The sequence below is a fragment of the Carlito syrichta genome, unplaced genomic scaffold (genome assembly GCF_000164805.1).
Source record: "Carlito syrichta isolate Samal-C Ts95f unplaced genomic scaffold, Tarsius_syrichta-2.0.1 Scaffold302576, whole genome shotgun sequence".
NCBI classification, from domain to species: Eukaryota; Metazoa; Chordata; class Mammalia; order Primates; family Tarsiidae; genus Carlito; species Carlito syrichta.
The window spans coordinates 234417-259989 of NW_007246672.1; the positions used below are offsets into that span (position 1 = coordinate 234417).

Consider the following 25573-nt stretch of genomic DNA (forward strand, 5'->3'; position numbering starts at 1 on the left):
AGCAGGTCGAGGCTGAGGTGGCCGGAAGCGGCCACTGCACTCTAGTCTGGGCGACAGAGTGAGACTCCAACTCAAAAACAAAAAACAAAAAACAAAAAAAACCACACACACCATTTTTTTTTGAGTTGGAGTCTCACTCCGTCGCCTAGGCTGGAGTGCAGTGACACACTCATGGTCACCCCAGCATTGACCTGCTGGGCTCTGGCAATCCTTCTGCCTCAGCCTTCCAAGTATCCAGAACTACAGGTGCACAGCTACCATGCCTGGCTCATTTTTTGTTTTTTATTGTAGAGATGAGGTCTCACCAAGTTGCCCAAGTTTATTATTATCATTATTATTTTTTTTGAGTTGGGGGTCTCACTCTGTCACCCAGGCTGGAGTGAGGTGACAAGATCACAGCTCACCACAGCCTAGACCTTCTGGGCTCAGGTGATCCTTTCCCCTCAGCCTCCCGAGTAGCTGGGACTACAGATGTGTGCCACCACACCACCACACCTGGCTAATTTTTTTCTGATTTTTTCTGAATTTTTTTTTTTAGAGACAGAGTCTCACTGTGTTGCCTAGGCTAGCCACACCTGGCTAATTTTTTTCTGATTTTTTCTGATTTTTTTTTTTTTTAGAGACAGAGTCTCACTGTGTTGCCTAGGCTGGTATAAATGTACATTTTACAGGTAGCTTAATAGTTCATTGAAATGGATATTCCATAATTTGCTTAACATTTTCCCTACTGGTAGACACATATTTACCTTTAACAAAAGTATTCAAATCTTTCACCATCATAGATAATACTACAGTGAACATCTTTGTCTATAAATTTGTCCTTGTTTTCAGAGTATTTCTTCAGAATAGATTTATGGAAGAAAATTAGAAGAAAAAGTTAATGAACATTTTAAAAGTTTTTTAGCGATTTTGACATGTAGCTTGGGTTGTATCTTATGGCTTGGATAGATACAAAGAGTGGGCGTTTTGCCATTGCCATTTTTTTCTTCTTCCTTCTCTTTCTCCTTTCCCTCCCCCTTCTCTTCCCCTCCCTCTCCCCATCCCCTCCCTCTCCTTCTCTTTCTTCTTCTTTTTTTAAATGGAGATTCAAAACAGGGAAGAGACCTCTCCATCCCAGTAGCTTTAGAGCTTATTAGTATCTTTTGGACCTTTTGAAATATAATGCATCTTACAAGAAAACTAGAAAAAAAAGAGTATTTGTTACTGCAGTTTCTTAATAGGTTTTCTCATATTTTGATATTAATGCCAGAGATGTGATCAGCAGTCCGTAAAGTCTCCTTGTTTAGATATTTATAGACAGAGGTTTGAGACCAAGTTAGTGCTGGGGAGTCTGTTAGCACAATTTCTTTATGTACAGGTAAGAGAGGGAAAATGAAGGGAAGGGAAGGAAAAGTAGGGGTTTACTCTCCATAAAGTTTTGGCCAGGAAAGTAGAGAGAAAGAATGAAAAGTGGATAAGCAGCCTGATAATAAAATGGAAGCCTTTGTTTACAGAGGTGAATGCTTATCAGCCTCCTTGATTCTTACCCATTTTTTCCTTTCTTTCTTTTTTTTGAGTTAGGATCTCACTATGTGGCTCAAGCTGGACTTGAACTCCAGAACTCAAGTAATCCTCCCACCTCGACCTCCCAAAGTGCTGGGATTACAAGTGTGAGCCACCATGCCCGGCTTCTAGAGGTTCTTTTTCCAAGTGGGTAATTATTGAAACTTTGTTCCTCAAAACAGTTTGGGGGTGACATATGACCACCATCCCACTCTCTCTGAAAGGAAGGGGTTTCTTTTCAGTTGTAGGAAAAAAAGGGAGAGAATTTTCTGCTTCTCTGAAGACTTTGGAGTCATCCCAGAAAATTACAGCGTTCACTGGAGCAGCACATTTCCTGAGGAAATTCTACATTTTTACCTATTTATCAACAAATATTCACGGGGCAAATTTTATGTGCAAGAACTGTAGGCTCGTGTTTAGATGGCTAATTGCTGAACCATTGCAAAGCTATCAATTCAGTGATACATTCTTTAACCCATGACTGGGTCATGGTAGTAACTGAGAGCTTCAATAAGAGTTGTAAGAACTTCAAGCCTGCTACAAGCCAAAGTAAAAAACTTTGTCTTGATTTAAGTGATATACAGAGGTTAGGCATTTTGGAGTGTGGGGTTCTCTTTCTCTTTTTCTGATGAACAGTTCTTCATTTTTCAGGTCACTTAATTTCTCTTTTTTCTTTTGTAAATTGTGGTAAAATACACATTACATAAAATTTACCATCTTGATCATTTTTTAAGTGTGCAGTTCAGTGATAATAAACACATTCTTAATGTTTGCAACCATCACCACCATCAACCTTCAGAATTCTTTATGTTGTCAAACTAAAACGCTATTCCCTATTACACTATAACTGGGGAGTATATCCCCTAGCTACCCATAATTCCTTATCCCTCTCCCCTTCCCCCAGCCATCAGGTCACTAATTTTTTTCTTTTTTTTAAGAGTTGGAGTCTCACTCTGTTGTCCAGACTGGAGTGCAGTGGCATGCTCCTAGCCATTGCAGCCTTGACCTGCTGGGCTTTGGCAATCCTGCCATCTCAGCCTTCCAAGTAGCTGAAACTACAGGCACATGCTATCATGCCTGGCTCATTTTTGATGAACTGTAGAGATGAGGTCTCACCAAGTTGCCCAGGCAAGTCTCGAACCCGCGGGCTCAGACAATCCACTCACCTCGACCTCCCAAAGTGCTGGGTTTACAGGCTGAGCCACCAAGCCTGGCCAGGTCACTCATTTTTAAATTAAAAAAAAAAAAAAAAGGTGGGGCAAGCCCTTCGGGTTCCCTCCCACTGTGGGACCTTTTCTGTCCTCTCAATAAATCCTGCTTTCTCACTTACAAAAAAAAAAAGGTGATTTAATTGTGTGAGTTTATATCAACATTGTTTTCATTTAAAGGGATACAGTACTTGCTCAGTTAATATAAGCAGAAAAAATACTGATGTAGCTGCCATTTGAGTTGAACAAACAAGGTAATTCCATAAACAACAGAAACTGACAATGTCTGGTATCAGCATTCTTCTTCTTCTTTTTTTTTTTTTTGAGTTGGAGTCTCACTCCTTTGCCCAGGCTGGAGTGCAGTGGCATGCATGCTCATGGCCACCCCAGCGTCAACCTTCTGGGCTCCATCGATCCATCCACCTCAGCCTTCCAAGTAGCCGGAATTACAGACTTGTGCTACCACACCTGGCTATTTGTCATTTTATTGTAGAGATGAGGTCTCACCAAGTTGCCCAGGCTGATCTCGAATCTGTGGCTCAGCCTCAGGTCGGCCTCCCAAAGTACTGGGATTACTGGCTGAGACAACGAGCCCGGCCAGCATTATTCTTAAGACAAGTTGTAGTCTACTCAAATTCATGATATGCTACTTAAGTCATCCTAGATTACTTGAAGGACAAGGATACTATTGTCCTTAGGGATTATTTGTCTTCCCTATTAAAAAATTAAGACTGTTGAGTTTTTGTTTTGTCCCACAGTAGTTGGGTGTTTTTAAAAAACTAATAAATTTAGCTCATAGATTGCAGAATGGTGGGAAGATAATGCAGCCTGACACCGATGAGAGGCGCTGTGTATAGGATGCAACGCCTGGTATAACTCATGCAGCTGGAACCACAAGTGCATGCTACTAAGTCTGGCGAATTTTTGAGTTTATTGTAGAGAAACGGTCTTGCCAAGTTGGCCTGGCTGGTCACGAACTCCTGGGCTCAGGTAATCCTCTTGCCTCAGCCTCCCAAAGTGCTGGGATTACAGACACCAGCCACCATGCTTGGCCTTAAAACCCCCCTTGAGGGAGTTGTAGACATTTGTGTCATTGAACTCTCAGAAGAGAAAAAAAGGGTGCGGATGAAAAAGTATCCATAGAAATAATGACAACAAATTTTCCAAATTTAGCTGTTTGGTAAAAAATATGGGTATATCCATTAGAATTTCTTTCTCTGAAATTTTCTAAATTACGTAAGATGGTTGAAGCAAAAAGCATAACAGTGTGTGATATGTCTCTTAATGTATATATAGGAAATATTTAAAATAATTATCAATGGTAGAGGACAAAGAGACTTGAAGGGAGGTAAGGTTTCTAGACTTCATTCAAACTGGCAAAATGTGCTAACCGGTTGATCTTTGTGATGATGGAATCGTTCTGTATCTTGATTATAAAAGTGGTTATAGGAATCTGTCCATCTGATAAAAAAAAAGTCCAGGTTTTGACATTGTATTATACTATCCAAGGTGTAACTGTTGGGAGAAACTGGTCTGTACTATCTTTGTAATTTCCTGTAATTCTATAATTATTTCTAAATTTAAAAATGAAAATAAAAGATGAAAAGAAGCACTTGAAAATGATAAAGGCAACCATTTAAGTCTCACTATGGTTCTCTGGCTGTCATCCACATTTTTTTTTTTTTTTGAGTTGGAGTCTCACTCTGTCACTCAGACTGGAGTGCAGTGGCTGCTTCTGGCCACCGCAGCCTTGACCTGCTGGGGTCCAGCAATCCCTCTCCCTCAGTCTTCCAAAGTAGCTGGAACTACAGGTGCGCTACCACACCTGGCTAATTTTTTGATTTATTGTAGAGATGAGGTCTCACCAACTTGCCCAGGTGGGTCTCGAACCCATGGGCTCAGACAATCCACTCACCTAAGCCTCCCAAGGCTTGGGATTACAGGCTGAGCCACCGAGCCTGGCTTGTCATCCACATTTTGAAAGAGAGAATGGTTTTTCAGAAGGAATGTAGTAGATTCGATGAACTCATTGATTTTCTTAAGTTTTAAAATTTCATCATAGGGAAAATATGTAATGGAATAAGATTGTCAACTGAAAAAGAAACTCAAGATTGGCCTTGAAGAGAGACAGAATGCAATCCTATTCAGAAATTCAGGATGAGCTTTTGTTATGATCAGCTCGGATTGATATCCCTCTGCAGAGATATATCTGTAAAGCATGAAACTGGTTAAGCAACATTAATTTTATTTATTTTTTGTAGAGACAAGGTTTCACCATGTTGCCCATGCTAGTTTCGAACTCCTGACCTCAAAAGATCCTCCTGCCTTGGCTTCCCAAAGCACTGGGATTATAGGTGTGAATCAATGTACCTGGACAGCAATATTGATTTTAATAATATGTATCCCTTGAAGCCATAAAATATTTTGGGGATAAAAACCAATTAAACTTTAACTGTCATATTTTAGAGATAACTTAGATTAGTTCTTTCATAAGTTTAATTAGAAGTTATCAGAATTAATGTTCTCAGTAATATTGATCATTAGAAGAAAAAGGTAAAAAAAAAAGAAAAATTATCTTGCATGTTGGTAGAAATTTCATGTCAGGAGCATACCAGCAGATGGCAAAGAAAGCTTTTGGAGTGTTAATAGTTACACAATCATTGATTTGTCATTAAAAAAAATATAAGACTGTTTCAGATGCCTGTTGAGTCAAATCACGGCACTGTTCATTTTGGCCTCTCTTTTAATCAAGGACTCTTGGCAGCAGGAAAAGTTTGCCTTGAAAGCTTGACAGAAAGTCAATGGCAGGAGTAATAGAAATACAAAACTTGAGGCCTTGGATTTGCCACCTGGAGCTAAATCATGTTGCTCCCAAGGTGGCTTAGTTGTGTTGTCCAACTGCCAGCATTAATTACACTCAAGGTTTCCAATTGCTGCTACTTTGCCATATTTGTTAAAGTTTAATATGAATTGGATCAGATGACTCTGGACTATGAAAGCTTTAAAAATGGCCGCTTCTTCCATTATAAAAGTGTCTATGGAGGTATCATAAAGGTAAAAGAGTAAAGTTTTAGGTCCTTTGTTTTCATATTATTATTATTATTATTACTACTGAGTTGGAGTCTCACTCCATCACGCAGGCTGGAGTGCAGTGGCATGCTCACGACCATCCCAGTGTTGACCTGCTGGGCTCCGGTGATCCCTCTGCCTCAACCTTCCAAGTAACTGAAACTACAGGTGTGCACTAACATGCCCGACTAATTTTTTGTTTTATTGTAGAGACAAGGTCTCACCAAGTTGCCCAGGCTGGTCTCGAACTCGCGGGCTCAGGCAATCCCAAATCCACCTTTGCCCCCCAAAGTGCTGGGATTACAGGCTGAGCCACCGAGCCTGGCCTATTATTATGTTTTAAAGAAAATTCTTATATAATAAATAGTCACATGGAAGGAGACTGCTTTTTTATTTTGGGTTTTCTGACTGACCTTTGTAATTGGGTCATCAATTGCTCCCATCTTTACCTTACAGCTCAGTCAAGAGACCGGTCAGATCAGAATTAAATTATTGTAGGGTTTTTAATTTTTATTTAACTCAGGGACACAGATTCCTGACCATTTCATCAGCCACACAACAGAATTTGCCACCTGCTTCATTTATACATGAGTTGGCAAAAGTTATTTTTCCATTTAGTGCTGTCTGACAATACCATGATTAGATCAAGGGACTGGATATTTTATCTTTTAAACCTGTCATAATGTCAAAATGACAAAGTGTAATATGAAATTTTAAACCCAGAATATTGTTTTTTGTAAGCTTTTTCCTTACTTAAAGTCTACTTTTTACTTTTTAAAAATTGTTTTTAAGTTAGCTTTAAGTAGATATTTCAGAGACATACCAACATGAGAGACCATGTTAATAAAATGTGAACAGCAATTTCTATAAAAAAGAGGGGCTTTCGGAATTTTTACAGAAAACACAGGTTTTAAACATGGTAGGAGCTAAGTGAACATTTGTGAGAGGAAAGAATGAGAGAAAAAGGAATAAAAGAAAAAGCTCTCATTCCAGAACTAGATTTGTATTAAATTATTTCAGAGTATAATGTACTTTTTAGGGCATTTATTGGTGACTGCAGAGACTTTAATAGCCTGCTCTGTCGCTTACCAGTTGTGTGGTCTGGTCACATTGTGTCAGCTCTCCAAGTCTTTTTTCATTTTTTGTATGATGAAAATGACAATACCAAATACATGGCAGAGAGTATTCATTAGGATTGCATGACAGAATTTATACAGCCGGTTCATATGCTTGTCAAATGGCAAATGCTCAAATCGTGATTATTGAACTAAACCAGATTGAGATTTAAGATCAAAGCCAAGGTGGAGGCATGCTAATTTGTAATTTGCAAAGCATTTCCTTATGAATGATCTCATTTGAACTTCACAACTCTAAAGCCCAGTGTGCCAGAAAACTCCAGGCACCCCTTCACCACTTGCCACGTAGGCACAGGTGGACATGTTGGCTGTCTGCAGAGCACAGCCCCTCAAGCGCGGGCACTCCATTCTCAAGAGGTGATTTAGATACTTCAAAACAAATGGAGAAGATGGCAGCGTACAGTGGTCTTCAGATTTAAATCTTGCTCTGTGTCTGGCAGAACTTTTGCATGTTTATAATTTCATAATATTATACAGAAATCCCACCTCAAGTGTCCCTAAAGAAAGGAAAAGTTATAGCCAAAGTCTTTGGAAAACTGTGACTGTCACTTTTCTCAGATATAAAAGCAAACAAGGACAAGTTATGTCACAAGAAGAGTAGGTTGTGGCATAAATCTTTTTTTTTTTTTTGGTAGAGCCTCCAGCGGTGGGAGAAAGTGGAAGTCTCCAGTTCTATTTGGAGAGATTCAAAGAAGGAAACCTCATTAGCAGAGGGGCAAGGAGCCAGTCTAGGCAATATCTGAATATTTATTATTTGATTTTTATCTCGAATAGAAAAGAAAGGCGCTTTGTTCAAAAAGCTTCTGATTGGGATCTGTTTCTTGGACTTTGAACCCTTCTCTCATTGCTTTACAAAAAGGATCTGTTAATTAACTCAGTGCTTGACAGAAAGAAGTGAGCTTTCTCTGAACTCCAGGAATTCTCCAAATGGTCATTAATGCCGAGAAGAGGAGCAGCATTATAATCTCATTTTACACATGAAGGACTTCAAGTTCAGATTAATTTCCTAATCATGCAATAAATAATTTATAGAGCTGGGACCCAAAGGAACAAAGGGGCTGTTTGCTGGGAGATTTGGGTTTTTAATTCTGACTTTGCCTCCAGCTAGAGGCCTACTACTTTGGGCCCTAGTTTCCTGACATTAAAATGGGTTCATCCAATTAGATAGGTGCAGCAAACTTTTGCTATAAAGGGCCAGATAATAAATGTTTTTGGCTCTGTGGGGCATATAGTCTCTGCAGCAACTTTAAAGAATGAAAGCAACCACAGGCAGTAGGTAAACACGTGGGTGTGACTATGTCCAGTGATACTTGACTCACAGAAACTGGCAGCAGCCTGGATTTGGCCCACAGGCTGTAATCTGCAGACCACTGGATGAGATGATGTAGACGATTCTTCTACTGCTATATGTTCGGATCCAACTTGTTTTAATAGCAATGCTATTACTCTAAGAAAGTCCCCTGGATTACTCACTCATCTGTGGTTTATGCAGTTTGTGAAGCACTGATTTTTCGGCTGAGGTGAGTGGATTGCCTGAGCCCGCGGGTTCGAGACCCACCTGGGCAGCGAGACCTCATCTCTACAATAAATCAAAAAATCAGCAGGGCGTGGTAGTGCATGCCTGTAATTCCAGCTACTTGGAAGGCTGAGGTGGAAGGATCGCCGGAGCCCAGCAGGCGAGTGGCCGGGAGCGGCCACTGCACTCCAGTCTGGGCGACAGAGTGAGACTCCAACTCAAAAAAAAAAAAAAAAAAAAGAAAATGTAAATTGATATCCTAATAATACTCTGCTCAACTCAACATCATATGTGTTTAGGGTTTGCGTGTGGGGGGCGTGGGTGGGAGTGGGGAGCAGGACGTAGGGGTTTGGAGTGTGGAGTGAATGAAGGTAGGTTAGATGTGGTTTCCTGCGGGGGATAACTGGGAATAAAACCCAAACCTGCGAGAGGCCATCCTGCACATCGGCCCCAACCTCAGCTCAAAAGATTAGCTGTGGCTTTTGCTATCTCGAGCAAGGTGTAAGTGTACCAGAGCTGCCAGGAACGGGAGAGAGTGTCAAGTGGTGAAAGGATAGAGCCCAAAAAGGAGTTTCTCTGGTCCCCTTGAGCTCATACGTGATAATCCTTTCCCAATAAGCCTTTCCTGGAACCCTGGGCGAGTCACAAGACATTCTGTGGTTAACCTCTCCTAAAGAGTTTGTCTTTCAGCTATCGGACCTTCTCGTCTCATCTATGTGTCTGGCCCGCCCACCCATCCGGTCCTTAGGGAGGGGAGACACAGGCCCCATCACCATGGCAACAGTTACTGACTAACCCACCCGTCGCCTGCCATCCATCACTGTGACGTCAGTTCCTAGGCTTACCTGCCCCCTTCATGATGACGTAAAACAGACCACCACCCAATCACCTCAACAACCTGCCCCTCCCCAAAAGAAAGCCTTAAAAGCATTCAACCTCACCAGGAGCCTCCATGCTTTCGTTAAGCTCTGGCCCCCTCCCTAATCTTGGGGAGGTGAATCTTCTCTTTCTCTCTCTCTCTCATCTACTTTCTAAATAAACCATATTTTTTTCAATCTAATTTCTGTGCAATTCTTTGCATCTTCCTTGTGGCACCGGCCTGTCCCACAGACCTAACAAGTAGGAACATGGAGGACCATACCTAAATCTAGAAGAAAATAGAATCTCTCTTGTTAGAAAAATTAAACAGCAAATACCACTGTAACTGTGGTCCCAAGACACATTCAAAAGGGCAAATTCTGTTGACTCCCTGGCTGGAAAACATCACTGCTATCCCACGGGGATGTACGCTGCATCCTTGCTCCCCTTCCTGGGAGGCCGCGTGAAGAATATAGACCAGTTCAACGCCATCATTTTTTTAAGAGAACCTCCTAATAGGAAAATTATGTAGCACACAAGCCAAACTCTAAGAGCAACAGTGTGGCAAATGGAATGTACTTATTCTTGATACAAATCATATTATTGCTACATAAAGCTTTTTTTGAAAATCTTGTAATTTCAAAGTGAAGAATTATCTTAAAAGACCAAAGAATCAAATATCATGACCACTTGTCTATTTCTGTCAAAGAATATTATTATTTTTATTTAAATATTATATTGGCTTTATTTTTATTTTTTTCAGAGACAAAAATACTGCTCTGTTGCCCAGGCTGGAGTGCAGTGGTATGATCGTAGTTCATTGCAGCCTCAAATCCTCTAGCTTCAGCCTCCCAAATAGCTGAGATTACAAGTGAGGGCCACCACGCTGAGCAACTTTTTTTTCTTTTTCTTTTTTTTTGAGTTGGAGTCTCACTCCGTCGCCCAGGCTGGAGTGCAGTGGTACACTCACGGCCACCACTGCATTGACCTGCTGGGCTCAGGTGATCCTTCTGCCTCAACCTTTCAAGTAGCTGGAACTTTAGACGTGTGCTACCATGCCTGGCTAATTTTTTTATTTATTGTAGAGAGGAGGTCTCGCCAAGTAGCCCAGGCTGGCCTCAAACCCGCAGGCTCTGGCAATCCACTTGCCTCGGTCTCCCAAAGTACTGGGATTACAGGCTTGAGCCACTGCACCCGGCTGACTTTTTTATTTTTCATAGAGATAGGGTCTTGCTCTCTTGCCCAGGCTGGTCTCAAACTTCTGGACTCAAACAGTTTTCCTGCCTTGGCCTCCCAAAGTGCTGAATTACAGATGTGAGCCACCACACCCAGCCTACATTGGTTTTAAAACCATAAAAAGCCATAAATGCTTAGTTTAAAATCATCAATCTCTCCTGAGAGTCCATCTGACTCTCTCCACCTACTACTTGCTAGGTAACCAGTACATAGGATTTTGTATTTTTTTCATACACATTAACAAGTAGCAAGTTGTATTTTCCACTGATGATTATTATACAATGTTTCTGCCAATTCAGGCTGCTAGTATCACTAGATCCAAGTTGGCCTAGCTACAATGCGATAATGCTTTTGAAGATAGGTCCTAGAAAATGTTCAATATAGGAAGCAAAAAGAAATCTCTTGGTGGCTCAGCCTGTAATCCCGTGCCTTGGGAGGCTGAGGTGAGTGGATTGCCTGAGCCCGCGGGTTTGAGACCCACCTGCGCAAGCGAGACCTCATCTCTACAATAAATCAAAAAAATTAGCCGGGTGTGGTAGCACGCGCCTGTAGTTCCAGCTACTTGGAAGGCTGAGGCGGAAGGATCGCTGGAGCCCAGCAGGTCGAGGCTGCAGTGGCCAGGAATGGCCACTGCACTCCAGTCTGGGCGACAGAGTGAGACTCCAACTCAAAAAAAAAAAAGAAATCTCATCCTTAAACATACAATTGCACTGGTATATTCCTTAAGAGGTGGGGTTAATCCAATACTCTAAAGTGGAAGTCTGGGTATATTTCTGGCATTAGGTTCTGCTTTTACCTAAAATATTCAGAAAATTGAGGCAAAGCTTCTTGTTTTCTCATGGTCATGAGATTAATTACCCTACTTTTTCATGCTACTTTCCTATAGCAGCTCTAATCTTAACCTAATTGTCCCAGGTACAGTCGTTTATATGAAAACTTGTTGAAGCTATCGGATGGAGGGATATCACGGTGCTGAGAGAACATAGGATTCTATCATAGATAAGCCAAAAAGTCTATAAATCTAAGGAAGCATAACCATAGTTAGTCTCCAACTCTGCTCCTGATTTGCCGTGACTTGCTGAGCTGTCTCCTTCATCCTCCCTCCCTGCTAATTGCTAGAGGATTCCTACAGCCAGAGGGAATCCTACAGCCAGAGGTCACTGAGCAACTCTGCTGCTCAGTGCAAACACCTGGCATTTTAAGTGTCATCAATGCATGAGCAAGTCCCTAAATCCCCGATGGGGCAGCCAACCCTGGAACCTTCTGACCCAGGGAGCCGCAGGTGAAGGTGATCCAGTACTTAGGACAAGACTCACAGAACTTAGGAAGGGGTGGATGCAATCACCTCCGTGCAGTTTTCACTCACTTCTGTTTTGTGTGTTTTCCCATATAGAACCTGCAGCTCAGGCCTCTCAGATTCAACTTATATTCTAGGAGGAATAACATAGGACTTCTCCCAGGACCTGATCACCTGCTGTGATAGATTTGTTGGATTTTAGTAGTTACTACAAACATGACAAATAGTTTCATGGTATCAGTATTTCCCCTGTCGTAGTTGAGATATAAACTACAGAATTATCATGATTTGCCTGAAATTCTAATTTAACTGAACGACCAGGGTTTTATTTGGCAACCCTGCTGTCTGAACTCTGGGAGCCTCCAGAGTATCTGGTCTTAGGAAGGGAAGACCTGTGTGTGTTAGGAAAAGAACTGATGCAGAAAGTGTAAGTAAAATGATAACGCAAAAATCCTCTGAGAGGTTAGCAGAAAAAAGCCATCCCAAGCCTCTCTCTACTTCACCCACAGTGCCCCTTCCTGAGGGGGAAGGAATGAGCCAGTGACCTGTTCCTTTTTGACCATTCTCCTGAGAGCACACCTCAGGATTTCTGGGCAAGGATCTGCATTTCGTGTATTTCAGCTGGTGGGTGCTGAGCTCATTAGAGAGAAGACTGGACCAGACGTTGGGAACAGGTAGTGTGTCGCGTTGGGTGGAAGAAATGGGAAACACCAAAAGACGCAAGGATGGGCTGGAGGCACAGGGCAGACCTTCCAAACTACACTTACTGCATGAATGTCAACACACACACACACACACACACACACACACACACACACACACACACACACACACACAAGCACGCGCGTGCGCTCATGGCTGATTAAAATTTTTTTTCTTCATAAACCACTTATTACATTTATTAATCTCATCTGTAACTGTTGTTGGAGAATTTCTTAGTGAGAGAGAACGTACGGACTTGTGAGATCTCGGGCCTAGAGGTAGCCAGCCAGGGCCACAGCTGCTTCATTTCCTGCTAAGCTCATGCAATGTCAGAAGCATCCTTTCTCCTAATGTTGAGATCTCAGTTTGCAGTAGGCAAGAATAAACTCCTCTTGTTAAACCTCCAATGGTTTTTTAAAAAGTTCCTTCACTTCCATACACTTGGTTAGTAGCATTTTAACTCAGGTGTGAGGACTTTTTAACTCTCAAGACTGTGAAAGTGGCTGGGCGCCATGGCTCACGCCTGTAATCCTATCACTTTGGGAGGCCAAGGAGAGAGGACTGCCTGAGTCCAGGGGTTGGAGACCAGCCTGGGCAACTTGGCTAGAACTCATCTCTACAATTAAAAAAAAAATTAGCCAGGCGTGGTGGCTTGTGCCTGTAGTTCCAGCTACCTGAAATGCTGAGGTGAAGGATCACCTGAGCCCAGCAGGTCAAGGCTGCGGTGAACGTGAGTGTGCCACTGCACTCTAGCCTGGGAGACAGAGTGAAACTCAGACTCAAATAAACAAATAAATAAATGACTGCAAAAGTTTTAGACTGTCATGATGCACTTGGAAGTAAAATGGAATAATGCAACATTCTGGCAAAGCCTTTTCTTTTTAATGTATTCATCATTATTTATTTTGACTAGGCTCGATGATCTTGTCGAACTACTCCGTATTGAAGTTATAGGGAGCTCAATCATGATGTTAAGCCTAGTTAAGATGGAGAAATTTTCTTCTTGGAACCCAAGTATTTTATTTATATATGTAGGCACATTGTCGTACATGGCCCAAGGCTATATTACTATGCAAGTTCCAGTGTCATGGAAACTAGTTAAGCTCTTTTGTGCCTAAAATCTACTGATAAAAATACAGAATAACTGCATAAACGTCAATACAGTTTAGAGGGAAAGGAGGTGCTATTTATATGGGTTAGATAGAAGATTAAAAAAATGAAAATATGTGCTTTCTGTTATAATAAACAAAAGCTCATAAAATGTGCAATCGCTATTACTGGGTTATTCCTTTCTTCTTTATTGTCTCACAGTGATATACTTCAGGTCTTTTGCCATAGTCCCTTTGTGGCTATCTTGGAATTAAAAAAAAGCATTTCAGTTCTGTAATGCCCAGTAAGCAGGGTGTCTGCTTCATCATGTGGGTTCATATTCCTGAAAGGCTGAGACTAACTGTCGAGAGTAGGAGTTGGTGGCATGGCTGTGCCAGCTCCTGGGATGTGGCGCGGGGCTGCCGGAAAGGCCTCCCGCTGGGCAGTCCCTCCCTCATGGTGCTGTAGTCGCAGGTTCCCCTGCGGGTACCAGGGATGGCGATGTGGCGGGAAGGGGGTGTGTGAATGACCAGAGGCGGGGATGGAGATAGCGGGGAGGCCAAGCTTTTGCTCCGGGGGACAAGGGTGGTGCTCTGCTCCCGGCGACTGTGTGTGACACCAGCTGGGCCGCGGTCTCCGGGGACCTCGGTGCTGGCCGTGGCGCGCCCACTCACCCGTGCTGCTCTGGATGGTCCTCACGGTGGTGGTGGTGCGCGGTGGCGACGACGACCGCAGGGACACGCACTCGTCGTCCTGGGAGCAGCCCTTCTCGATGGCCCGCACGTAGCTGTGGCTCCGCATGCGGAAACAGCCGGGCATGGGCAGGTCCAGCGCCTCCACGGCCTGCGACTCCAGCTCGCTGAACACGGACTCGCACACGGACTCGAACTGCCCGTTCACTTCCATCTCGCTCACCTGCGGGGGACACAGGGGCGGCGACCCGCGAGTTACTCTCGGCTGGCCGGAGGACCCGCCTCCCCCTTCCAGCATCTGCGAACTTGGCCCCCAGGAGGGAAAGCAGAGTCTGGTCACATGAAACCCACGTGCATCTCACTTTCCTTATGTTACAGACTCTGGAATGGAATCCAGCTTCTAATTCCAAAGAATCGATTACATATTCACAGCATGCCCATTACTCATGCTGTTTTCAGGTTACAATGGGCTTATCAGTATGTAATTCCATCATAAGGAGGGAGCATCTGTAGTTCTTATGTCTGGTCATTTTGGTTGTCTAAAGCTCATTATCTAGCACGTTTCTCACGAAGGGCTCATGGAAACAATATTCCATGCATTCATTCATGCTTATAACAATTTGTGCCTTTTATTCTTGAAAGTCAGTTTTTCTGGCTGTAAAAATCTTTGGTTCACTTTTTTTCCTGGAGTATATAAAAATGTTACATCATTTTCTTCTGGCATAAACTATTGCCAAAGAGTCTGACAATAATTCTATAATTATTCTTTTTAATCACATATAAAAAGAGCATTGTTCTTAGAATGCAAAGGAATGTGGGACTAAGAAGTCTTGTTTCAAAGCATGTTCTTTTTAAAATTTTATTTATGTATTTATTTATCAGAGTCTCACTCTGTCGCCCCCACCGGAGCGCAGTGGCACAATCATGGCCACCACAGCCTCGACTTGCTGGGCTCAGGTGATCCTTCCACCTCAGCCTTCCAAGTAGCTGGAACCACAGGTGTGTGCCCCCACACCTGGCTGAATTTTTGATGTATTGTAGAGATTAGGTTTCACCATGTTGCTCAGGCTGGTCTCGAACCCCTGAGCTCAGGCAATCCTCTTGCCTCCAGCTCCCAAAGTGCTGGGATTACAGGCGTGAGCTACCATACCCTGCTATCATGTTCTTATTTATAAACACAAACTTAGGGAACAATTTTATGGGTCCACGGTCAGAGTTCATGTATTTTGGTGTAACTGTTTTTAGTACAAACGTTTTAGAAACTAGTATTTTTACAGCACCTTTTGAAGTGACTAATTTGTCAAAGAGTTTCAGTGTTAAGCTTAATTTAGTGCAAAGTATGGAAACATGTCCTATATTTTTTGGCAAGAGACCCACGTTTTGCACAAAAATAGACTAAACTCAGATATGTCAAAATCTTGGAAAGCACTATCACATTTTTCAAATGATTTACAGGTTCCACTCCTCTTTGTAAAAAACTGATATGCTTCATAAGTTGCTTATTAAAGCATATTAAAAAATCTTTAAAATGAGCCACTCTTTTTTTGAGGAATGAGTTTTTTTTTTTGAGTTGGAGTCTCACTCTGTCGCCCAGACTGGAGTGCAGTGGCCGCTCCCGGCCACCACAGCCTCAACTTGCTGGGCTCCGGCGATCCTTCCACCTCAGCCTTCCAAGTAGCCGGAATTACAGGCATGCGCTACCACGCCCGGCTGATTTTTTGATTTATTGTAGAGATGAGGTCTCGCTGCCCAGGCGGGTCTTGAACCCATGGGCTCAGGCAATCCACTCACCTCAGCCTCCCAAAGGCACGGGATTACAGGCTGAGCCACTGAGCCCGGCTGAGGAATAAGTTTTTAATGGTTTATATTTCTCTGTATATAACTTAATTGGGTTTGAGACCCACTTCAGAAAACAATACAGCCAACTAGATGTGCCAGTCAATTTTGCTCTTTGTAGCTGACTTCTTAGAGATTTGGGTGCATTTCTCAATTTTCTGTTACTTTCCAGGCCTTCTTATCTCTATTTTCCTAATATCAAATTCATGAGTAATTGGGAATTCAACAGATTAGACTATAATTAAGTTTGGAACATTTACTGAAACCTATTACAAAATTTGGCTGTCTCCTCATTTTGTGTTATCTGAAGCTGTGCTCCAGTGATGGCTAGTTTCTTCAAACTTCAGACAAAAGTGATCAATTACCTCAAGGCACATAAGTGGAAAGAGGCATGCATTTCTTAATAAAAATTCTCTACAGTTTAAAAATAGTATTTTCTTATCCTTTATCTAGTTTGATATGTAAACTCCCTGCACATCTTCAAGGCTAATAACTGTAGGTGTCCATATTAGAAAATTATATCTATATCTACATTTCCTTGTTTTTAAGGAACTATATGGACATGCATTTAGTGGTAAAGGGACATGATATCTGCAACTAACCATCAAATGGAGTGAGAATGATAAAGAGTGAGCAAGTGAATCTGGGACAAGGATATACAGGGGTCTCTGTATTATATGTGCAACTTTTTTGTAAGTTTGAAATGATTGCAAAGTAAAAAGTAAAGTAGGCTATATATGTATATGTGGATGTGTAATACATATATATGTGTGTATATATCTATATGTGTGAATATTATATATGTATATATAATTTATTCAATTTCCTCCTTTTAATTGACATACCAAATATAACAAGAAACAGTAAAATATTTCTGTCAAGGTAACGACCATTAAATTTGGATGACTGTTTTTGCAGAGAGGATGTAGGCTCCCTTTTCTATTTTTTAAATAAAATTTGAATTACAGAGTAAATATAATTCTGCAACTTGTTTTTTTACTTAACTCTCTGGGTTAAACTTAACCGAATTCTTCTTCATTCCCTTGTAACCTTTTTATTATACACAGACACAGAAGACCATACAAAATAAATGTATAACTGAATGAATTATAATAAGGCAGGCTCCTTAGAACTACTAGCCAGATCAAAACATAGAACTTTCCAGTCACCCAGAAGGCCTCCACATGCCCCACCCTAATTTCAATATCCACCTTCCATGTAATAGTATGTAATGAATACCCTAAGTTTTACTGCAGTCATTTTTTTACATTCTTCTTTTAAAAAAAAACCTCGAGTGTGCATCCCTGGACTCTACAGTTTAATCTTATCATTTAAACAATTTGATACATTTAAAAATTCATTTTTAACACACGTTTCTCTTGGTTACAATTTATCTGTTGAGGAAACTGGGTTGTGCAACCCGTAGAGTTTGGATTTGGCTGATTTCGTCCTCGTGGTGGAATCTATCATGCTCCTCTGTATTTTGTATTTCCTGAAAATTGCAAGCTGGATTCAGAGACTTGATTGGACTTGGATTCAATCCTTTTGGCAAGACAAGAGGAGGCATATTATGTCTAGGTTGCCTCTCTTTTTATGTTGTTAGGAGTCATTTATGCTCAGTGGCTAGACCTGCTAATTCATTGGGGGTTGCAAAATGGCGACATTCTGATTCTATCGTTATTGCTACAGTTACTAGTTGTAATATCCTTTCTTACATTATTTGGTTACTTAAAGGTTTAGTTCATATAGGAATGGCAAGATAAATGCCTGATTCCTTCCCTCTTATTTATTTATTTATTTTAAAATATAGATATGGGATCTCGCTATGTTACCCAGATTGGTCTTGAATTCCTAGCCCTAAGCAATCCTCCTGCCTCAGCCTCTCAAAGTGCTGGGATTACAGGTGTGAGCCTCCACACCCAGCCATTCTCCTTTTTATATTTCCTAATTTCCAAGATAATAAATTTGTTCCCTCTTAGCTTTTATGGGTGATCAATGAGAAGTATCAAAATTAACTCATAGTTTCAAAAATATTGATGATTTTAAGTCCATTTCAATGATTATTCTTAGTGACCTCAAATATGCGTGTCCCATCTTTGGCCAGTGGGTACCTGCCTCTTGGGTTGGCTCCCGAGTCCTTTTGACATGAAACTTATCATCTCTGATAGCTTCCTTGATATCTGGTATGACAAAACTCATCTCATCTTTTCCCAGCCCGGTCCTGGAATCAGCGTATTTCCAAAAAACCCTTTCTTCTTTTAGTGGGAAATGGTATTCAAGAACACAGTCTGGGAACTAGGGAGATCTATTGTCATTGTCTTGGGGTTTATCATTGTTCTTAGGTCTTTTCAGTGAGCAGAAATAGAATAGAAATATGTCCAATGGAAATTCAGACTACAGGGTTTTTATGTAACCTCTTCTATGTATAGTCATACTTAGATCTTAATTCCATGCTAAGAATCTGGGTTCTCAAGGACACAGGAAATGATGGAATTGGGATATTCTATAGTTATTCTTTTGCTTTATTCCATAATACATGCACAACAACTTTAGAATAACAACACTAATACTACCACTGCCCATATGTGATTATTGAAATGAGTTAACATTTTATTTTGCATGTGTTCCCTCCATTCTTCTCTTATTTAAAAATAGTTGTGCTATATTTACATTGCCAGTGCATATAAGCCTAATATACTTCCCCTTGCCTGAACTTTCATTTAGTCTTTGTTCTACAAATAATTATGTGCTTAATTTTTGCTACTATAGATGGTCTGTGACTTAGGACAGATTAACTTATGATTTTTTGACTTTATGATGGTGCAAAATTAATACACATTCAGTAGAAACCATACTTTGAATTTTGATCTTTTTGGGGGCTAGTGGTATGTGGACAATATTCTCCTGTGATACTGGGCAGGTGTTCAGCCATGCAATCACCAGGATAAATAACGAATACTCTGTGGTGTACTGTAGCCAGTTTTTTTTTTTGGACATGTTTTTGCATCCCATCATATATACAGCATGCTCATTACTCATGCTGTTTTCAAGTCACAATGGGCTTATCAGTATGTAATTCCATCATAAGGAGGGAGCATATGTAGTTCTCTTTTGTTTTTTTGAGTTGGAGTCTCACTCGGTTGCCCAGACTGGAGTGCAGTGGCCGCTCCCGGCCACCGCAGCCTCGACCTGCTGGGCTCTGGCGATCCTTCCGCCTCAGCCTTCCGAGTAGCCGGAATTACAGGCATGCGCTACCACGCCCGGCTGATTTTTTGATTTATTGTAGAGATGAGGTCTCGCTGCCCAGGCAGGTCTCGAACTCACGGGCTCAGGCAATCCACTCACCTTGGCCCCCCCAAAGTGCTGGGATTACAGGCTGAGCCACCGAGCCCGGCCTATATGTAGTTCTTATGTCTGGTCATTTTGGTTGTCTAAAGCTCATTATCTAGTATATTCCTCACGATGGGCTCATGGAAACAATATTCCATGCATTCATTCATGCTTATAACAATTCGTACCTTTTATTCTTGAAAGTCTGTTTTTCTGGATGTAAAAGTCTTTGGTTCACTTTTTTTTCCTGGAGTATATTAAAATTTTACATCATTTTTTTCTGGCATAAACTCCTGTTAAAAAGACTGATAATAATTTAATTTTCATTTTTAAGTCATTTGCTCTTTTTGTCTAGAAATCCAAAGGGTTTCAAAAGTTCTTTAAAGTCCTGTAATTTTATCAGACTATGTCCTGATGTTGATTGCTTTGGGTTAATTTCTCAATTACATGGTATGTTTACATGGTGGGTTCTTCCAATATGTAATTTCAAATAATCTTTTTATTTCAGGAAAGTTTTTAAAAATTTTTATTGCTTTTATTATTTGTTGTTTCTTTTCTTTGAATTTCTTCTTCAGGGACTTCTATTATCTGTCTGTTCAATTTTCTTTGTCTATCTTTATGATCTGTCCATTTGTTTCTGAATCTTTTACCTCTTTATTTCTTTCTGATTTTAAAAATTTCCCTCTTTTGTTGTTCCTATTTTTCTTAGTACATTTTTACTATTTTGTAGATTTTACTGATTTACTTTCTAAAATAATAGTAGCAATTCATGCTCCAAACAGCAAGAGAGAGAGAGAGTTTGTTTCTCAACATGGTCACCAGAACTGAATGTTAGTTGTTTTACCATTCTGATAGGTCAAAAATGATATTGTGTTGCTCTGAATTATTTTTTACCAACTCGCAGGTATGCAAGTTATATTTATTGGCTTTTGTATTTCTTTTTCTTTGATTAATAATTCATGAACCTTGCCCCAAATTCTTTTGGATTGTTTATGTTATCTTACTGAGTGGGTACGAATACATTAACTAACTGGAATATCAGCTCTTTTTGTTAATATGCATAAATATTCCTCCCACCAATTGTATTTTAACTTTATGATGTATTTTGCCACATAGAGACATTTAATTTTATTTAGAATAAATTTTAATTTTTACTTCATGTTTTCTAGAATTCTCGTTTTATTTTAAGTAGTAATCCTCTCCATACTATCATGAACATTTTTCCTAAAATTAACTTAAATATTTTCTATTATTGCTTAGATTTTAAATTTAGATTTTTTTAAAAGATGGGATGAAAAAACAGTTTGGCGGTCTTTCTATTATTCAGTGGACTATGGGTTTGAATTCTCTGACCTTTTCATTTGTAAAATGGGTAAAATGATATCTACCTCATAGGGATGCTTTAAGAATAAAAATAAAGTAATGTAAAAATGAGTATTACATTTCTAGGCATATGGTAATCACTACGGAAATTATTCTGTGAGACAGTATAGTGGGGAAAATCAAACAGATATGTTACTCCAACTTCCTGAGACTGAGTTCCATCAAATAAAAAGTAATCTTTCTTACAGAATTGATGTGAAATTAATGAAATGCTATGTAAAGCTACTAACATGTATCAGGAAACCAACACATGGTAACTATTTCATTGATATAATTTCTATTGTTAATATTACTATTATTAGCAATATTATTGCTACTAATATCAGCAGGCATTGAAGTAACTTATCAGTTAGGAGTCAGGATGCTTGGGTTTTCAAGGTTCTGTCATCTGTCATTAACTAGTTGTGTATTTACAGGCACTATTTACCTGAGTTTTCATTTCTCTTTCTCTGTCTCTACACACACACACACACACACACACACACACAATGAAGGTATGGTCTCTGTCAAAGTCACAGTTAAGCTGTGGGTATTACCAATGAACACAACAGCTGCCTAGTTATATTAATTTTTAAAAAATGGTATAGAAACCCAATATGTTACTAGACAAAATATGTCTGTTGGCTTCTAATATACCATTCCAGATGAAAATACGTAGGATTTGGACTTGAAATAAACAACATAAATTAAGTTTATTTGGCAGTGACAGTGATTACATAATGTACTTTAAAAATGTCTGACTTTCTATATATATAGTTATTTCTTCTTAAATTTTACTTTAAAAGCCTCCATTTTTATTAGATGTGCATATAGTGAAAACATGGACAAAGATGCCATATTTCATATATGCAGATGCCCAATTTTTTTCTCTCTAGCACAATCTGTTTTTAGGAGTCTTAGCTCTATGTGTAATGAATGACAAGAAAGAAAAAAATTAGTTATTCTAGACCAATTCCTGGATGTATAAACTTTAATCTTTCTGGAGCCTTTGATGAATAATGTGTCAGGTTTTAAAGGGAAATAGGATATAAAGCACTATACCATTATATAGGATATAAAGCACCATACCATTATAGCTTCTACTAGTAACCTATTGAAGAAAATAGTTCTAACATCATAAAAGTCAACCCTTGTTTGAGAATTCTAGAGTATATATGTAGTATTGCTTTGAAGAGGAAACTAGTCTTCTTTGAATAATGACAATGTTGCAACTGTAATAGGAAGTTTGAAATTATTCTTAAAGATACCGTGTTACTTGAAAATTGAATATGGAACTAGAAATATGATGCATCATTAGAAATCCATTTAGGTTGGCTATTCTTTCTGTATTTTACTGAAGGCCAAATGACTATACCATGGGATTGCAGCACTTGACCTGAGATAGTATTACTTTTCCTATGTGTCTGTGCAATGATTTGTTGATATCATACTAAGCTGTGACTGTGAAGTGATGTTGTCTTAATGAAGGTCAAATTCAGAGCATAGGGATTAAAAGTAGTCAGCTGCATAGGCATAGTGTCCTGTTAAATGTTCTCCTGTTTTAAGCATATTAAAGTTATAAAAGCCATGAAAAAATATATATATACACACATACACATATATAACTTGCTTAGATGTGTGTGTGTATAAACAAACAAAATGTTTTAAATACACTTATGTATTCTGCATGCATGACAGCTGGATTAAGAGACCATTGGACAATTCCCAAAGACTTTGTGACCTTTGGTCATGCAGGATACAGATATGCTCCAAGAAGTTTTAAACGTTATTTGTTGTGAAAAAATAAGACTAAAACAATTCCAAAGTGCACCAAAATGAGGCTCCAATCATCTCCCTGAGAATTGGGATGTGTATACCTGAATAAGCACTAACTAGCACACATGTATGCATACTCTTGAAGATTTCTGTCAAGTAAGAAAACACACAATGGATCAGTATTAAAATCCTACATGCCAGCTTTCCCTGTTCTCTCACCACTGTGCTGTTTGGAGCCTGCCCTGTGGTCCCTGACTTTGCTCTTCAAGACTCAATTTAGAGCGGGAGCTCTATTTTGATAAGCACAGGTCCTATTTCAGGGTTTCATTCTGACAGTCAGGCGCTTCAGTGATCAGCCTACCATTTCACAGCTTTTTTTTCTCAATGTTATATTGTTTCATTCATACCAGCAACACACTGTACCAAGACCATCACTTCTATCCCACTGCTGTCACCATTACTGCTACCACCACCGCTTCTACCGCTACCACCATAATCACCATCCCCATCATGACCATCACTGCCACCACTGTCACCATCACTACAACCATTACCAACACCATCATCATCTTCATTACCATCACCACCATTACCACCGCTACCATCATCACAACTATCAATGCCGTTATCACCATTACCACCATCACTGTCACTACCACCATCACTGCCACACCTATAATCACCACCATTACCACCATCACCACCAATATCACCACCACCACTACCACCACCATCACTACCATCAATACCATTATCACCATCACCACCATCACTGTCACTACCACCATCACTGGCCACACCTATCACCACCACCATTACCACCATCACCACCAATATCACCACCACCACCACCACCATCATCACTACCATCAACACCATTATCACCATCACCACCATCCACTGCCATACCTATCACCACCACCGTACCACCATCACCACCACTATCACCACCACCATCAACAGCATTAATTCTCACTCCAGTGATCATAACGTCTTCCAGACAAGCCTCTCTGCCTTTAGCTTCTCAGCCCTTCCAATCTTTCCTACGCTTTCTTGCCAGATTAATTATCCTACATTAAAGTTCTCATCATGTCCCTTGCCTGCTCAAAAGCTGAAGTTTTAACTAATTTTTATTTAATCCCATTCCTAATGAATAACATCCAGTTCCCTGGGCCTGGCATACAAGACCATTCACAAAAAATGTCTCTGGGGCAGTCTTCAGGATGGATCTCCCAATGCTGCCTCTGCAAGTGTTCAAAGCTCCAACCAAACTAGAGCTTTCGCTATTCCTTGAATATACTATATATTAGCATTTTTCAAAGTTCAGATCAAATACTATTTTATTAGAATTACTTGGAATATTTCTAACAGTGTATATTTGTTAATGCACATTTGCTAAAATGCATAATCATTCCCAGAAGCTCTCTCTTTAGACTCCTGGCTACTTAATATCTTTTTGACCTTAGCTTTTTTATCTTCTTGACAATTCTATGACCACAGGGAAAGTCCCATTTAACACCTGGTGCCTCACAAATCTTAATTTGTTTACAAACACTAATATTAAAAACATGAAGCAATTGGCATGGGGCTTAACCCAGTATGTTCCTAATAAAAGGTAGCTTTTATTGTTCATTTTTGTCCCATTACCTCAGAGTGGTTTTGTGATGTTTGAGTAAATAATGTTTGTGGTAGAGCTTTTATATGCCTTCCATTAGACTGTCAATTTTGGAGGGAGCAAGTATTATGTACTACTCATCATTGAATAACTTGCAAAATCTGGCCCAGTATTTTGCTCAATAAATGAAGCTGAATTAATGGTGTGGTACTTATTTTTAAAAATTGTGATATAAGTTTATATTCAGAGCCTTTAATGTCATTTCAAAAAATATCCATCTCTATGTTTCCCAGAGGAAGCCTCCAAGACACATTTGGCTCTTCTGGTGACCACAAAAACTACAGGGTCAACTCCTCTAAAGTCCCAGGTTTTCTCTGACCCAGAGCTTAGGAGGTCAGCCTTCTCAGATACTCTCTGAGATTTCTGATGGGAGAGATTGGAGAGTTTTAGCTGAATATTTTGGAGGCAGTATTCAGTCACACTTATTGAGTTTTCATTCCCAGTCCTGTGTACCAGTCCTTAGAAATGGGATTCTATCTCATTACCAAGATGCAAGGATCACCTAGGACTTAGTTGAGGTAATCATATCTTGTGACCTGTGCCTGAGTCCCAGTTTTGATGATCTGCTTAGTACTCTAGTAGTTTTATGACTAGACACTGTGTTAGTTTTTCCAGTGATGTCTAGCTTGTGCTTCTATCCTTCAAGCATCTTTACGACTGCAACCTCAACCATCAATTCCCTACTGACAAGTTTGCTGGTGCCAGCTGAATTGCTTTCTTTCTTTCTTTCTTTTTTTTTTTGAGTTGGAGTCTCACTCCATCGTCCAGGCTGGAGTGCAGTGGCATGCTCATGGCCACCTCAGTGTCAACCTGCTGGGCTCAGGTGATCCTTCAGTCTCAGTCTTCCAAGTAGCTGGAACTGCAGGCAAATGCTACCACACCCAGCTAATTTTTTGATTTATTGTAGGGATGAGGTCTTGCTAAGTTGCCCAGGCTGATCTCGAACCTGTGGACTCAGGCTCACCTCAGCCTCCCAAAGTGCTGGGATCACAGGCTTGAGTCACCATGCCCAGCCACCAGCTGGATTTCTAAGGATCCCCTCCATTATGCATTATCCACCTGCAGAGAATCCTGGTGGGCCACTGTTGCCAGGGCTTGCTGTAATTGAGTACACGAATGCTTTTTATCTAATAACATTTGACTAGACCTTGTGTTTGATCCATCAATGGTCTACTGGGTGAGTGCCTCCCCACTTCATGTCCTCCCAGATTTTACAAACCCTCCTGCAGCTAATAGCCCAGGACACCGC

At 40.3% G+C, this 25573-nt stretch overlaps 1 protein-coding gene across 10 annotated transcripts in view; it reads right to left on the reverse strand.

Moving 5' to 3' along the window:
* Nucleotides 1–25573, reverse strand: part of DLGAP1 (DLG associated protein 1) — a 399852-nt gene that overhangs the window by 217946 nt on the left and 156333 nt on the right. For all 10 annotated transcript variants that reach the window (XM_008056910.1, XM_008056911.1, XM_008056909.1 and 7 more), the window contains exon 4: nt 14328–14568. In XM_008056910.1, coding sequence (XP_008055101.1) covers nt 14328–14568 — 241 coding nt within the window. The remainder of the gene's footprint in view (nt 1–14327; nt 14569–25573) is intronic.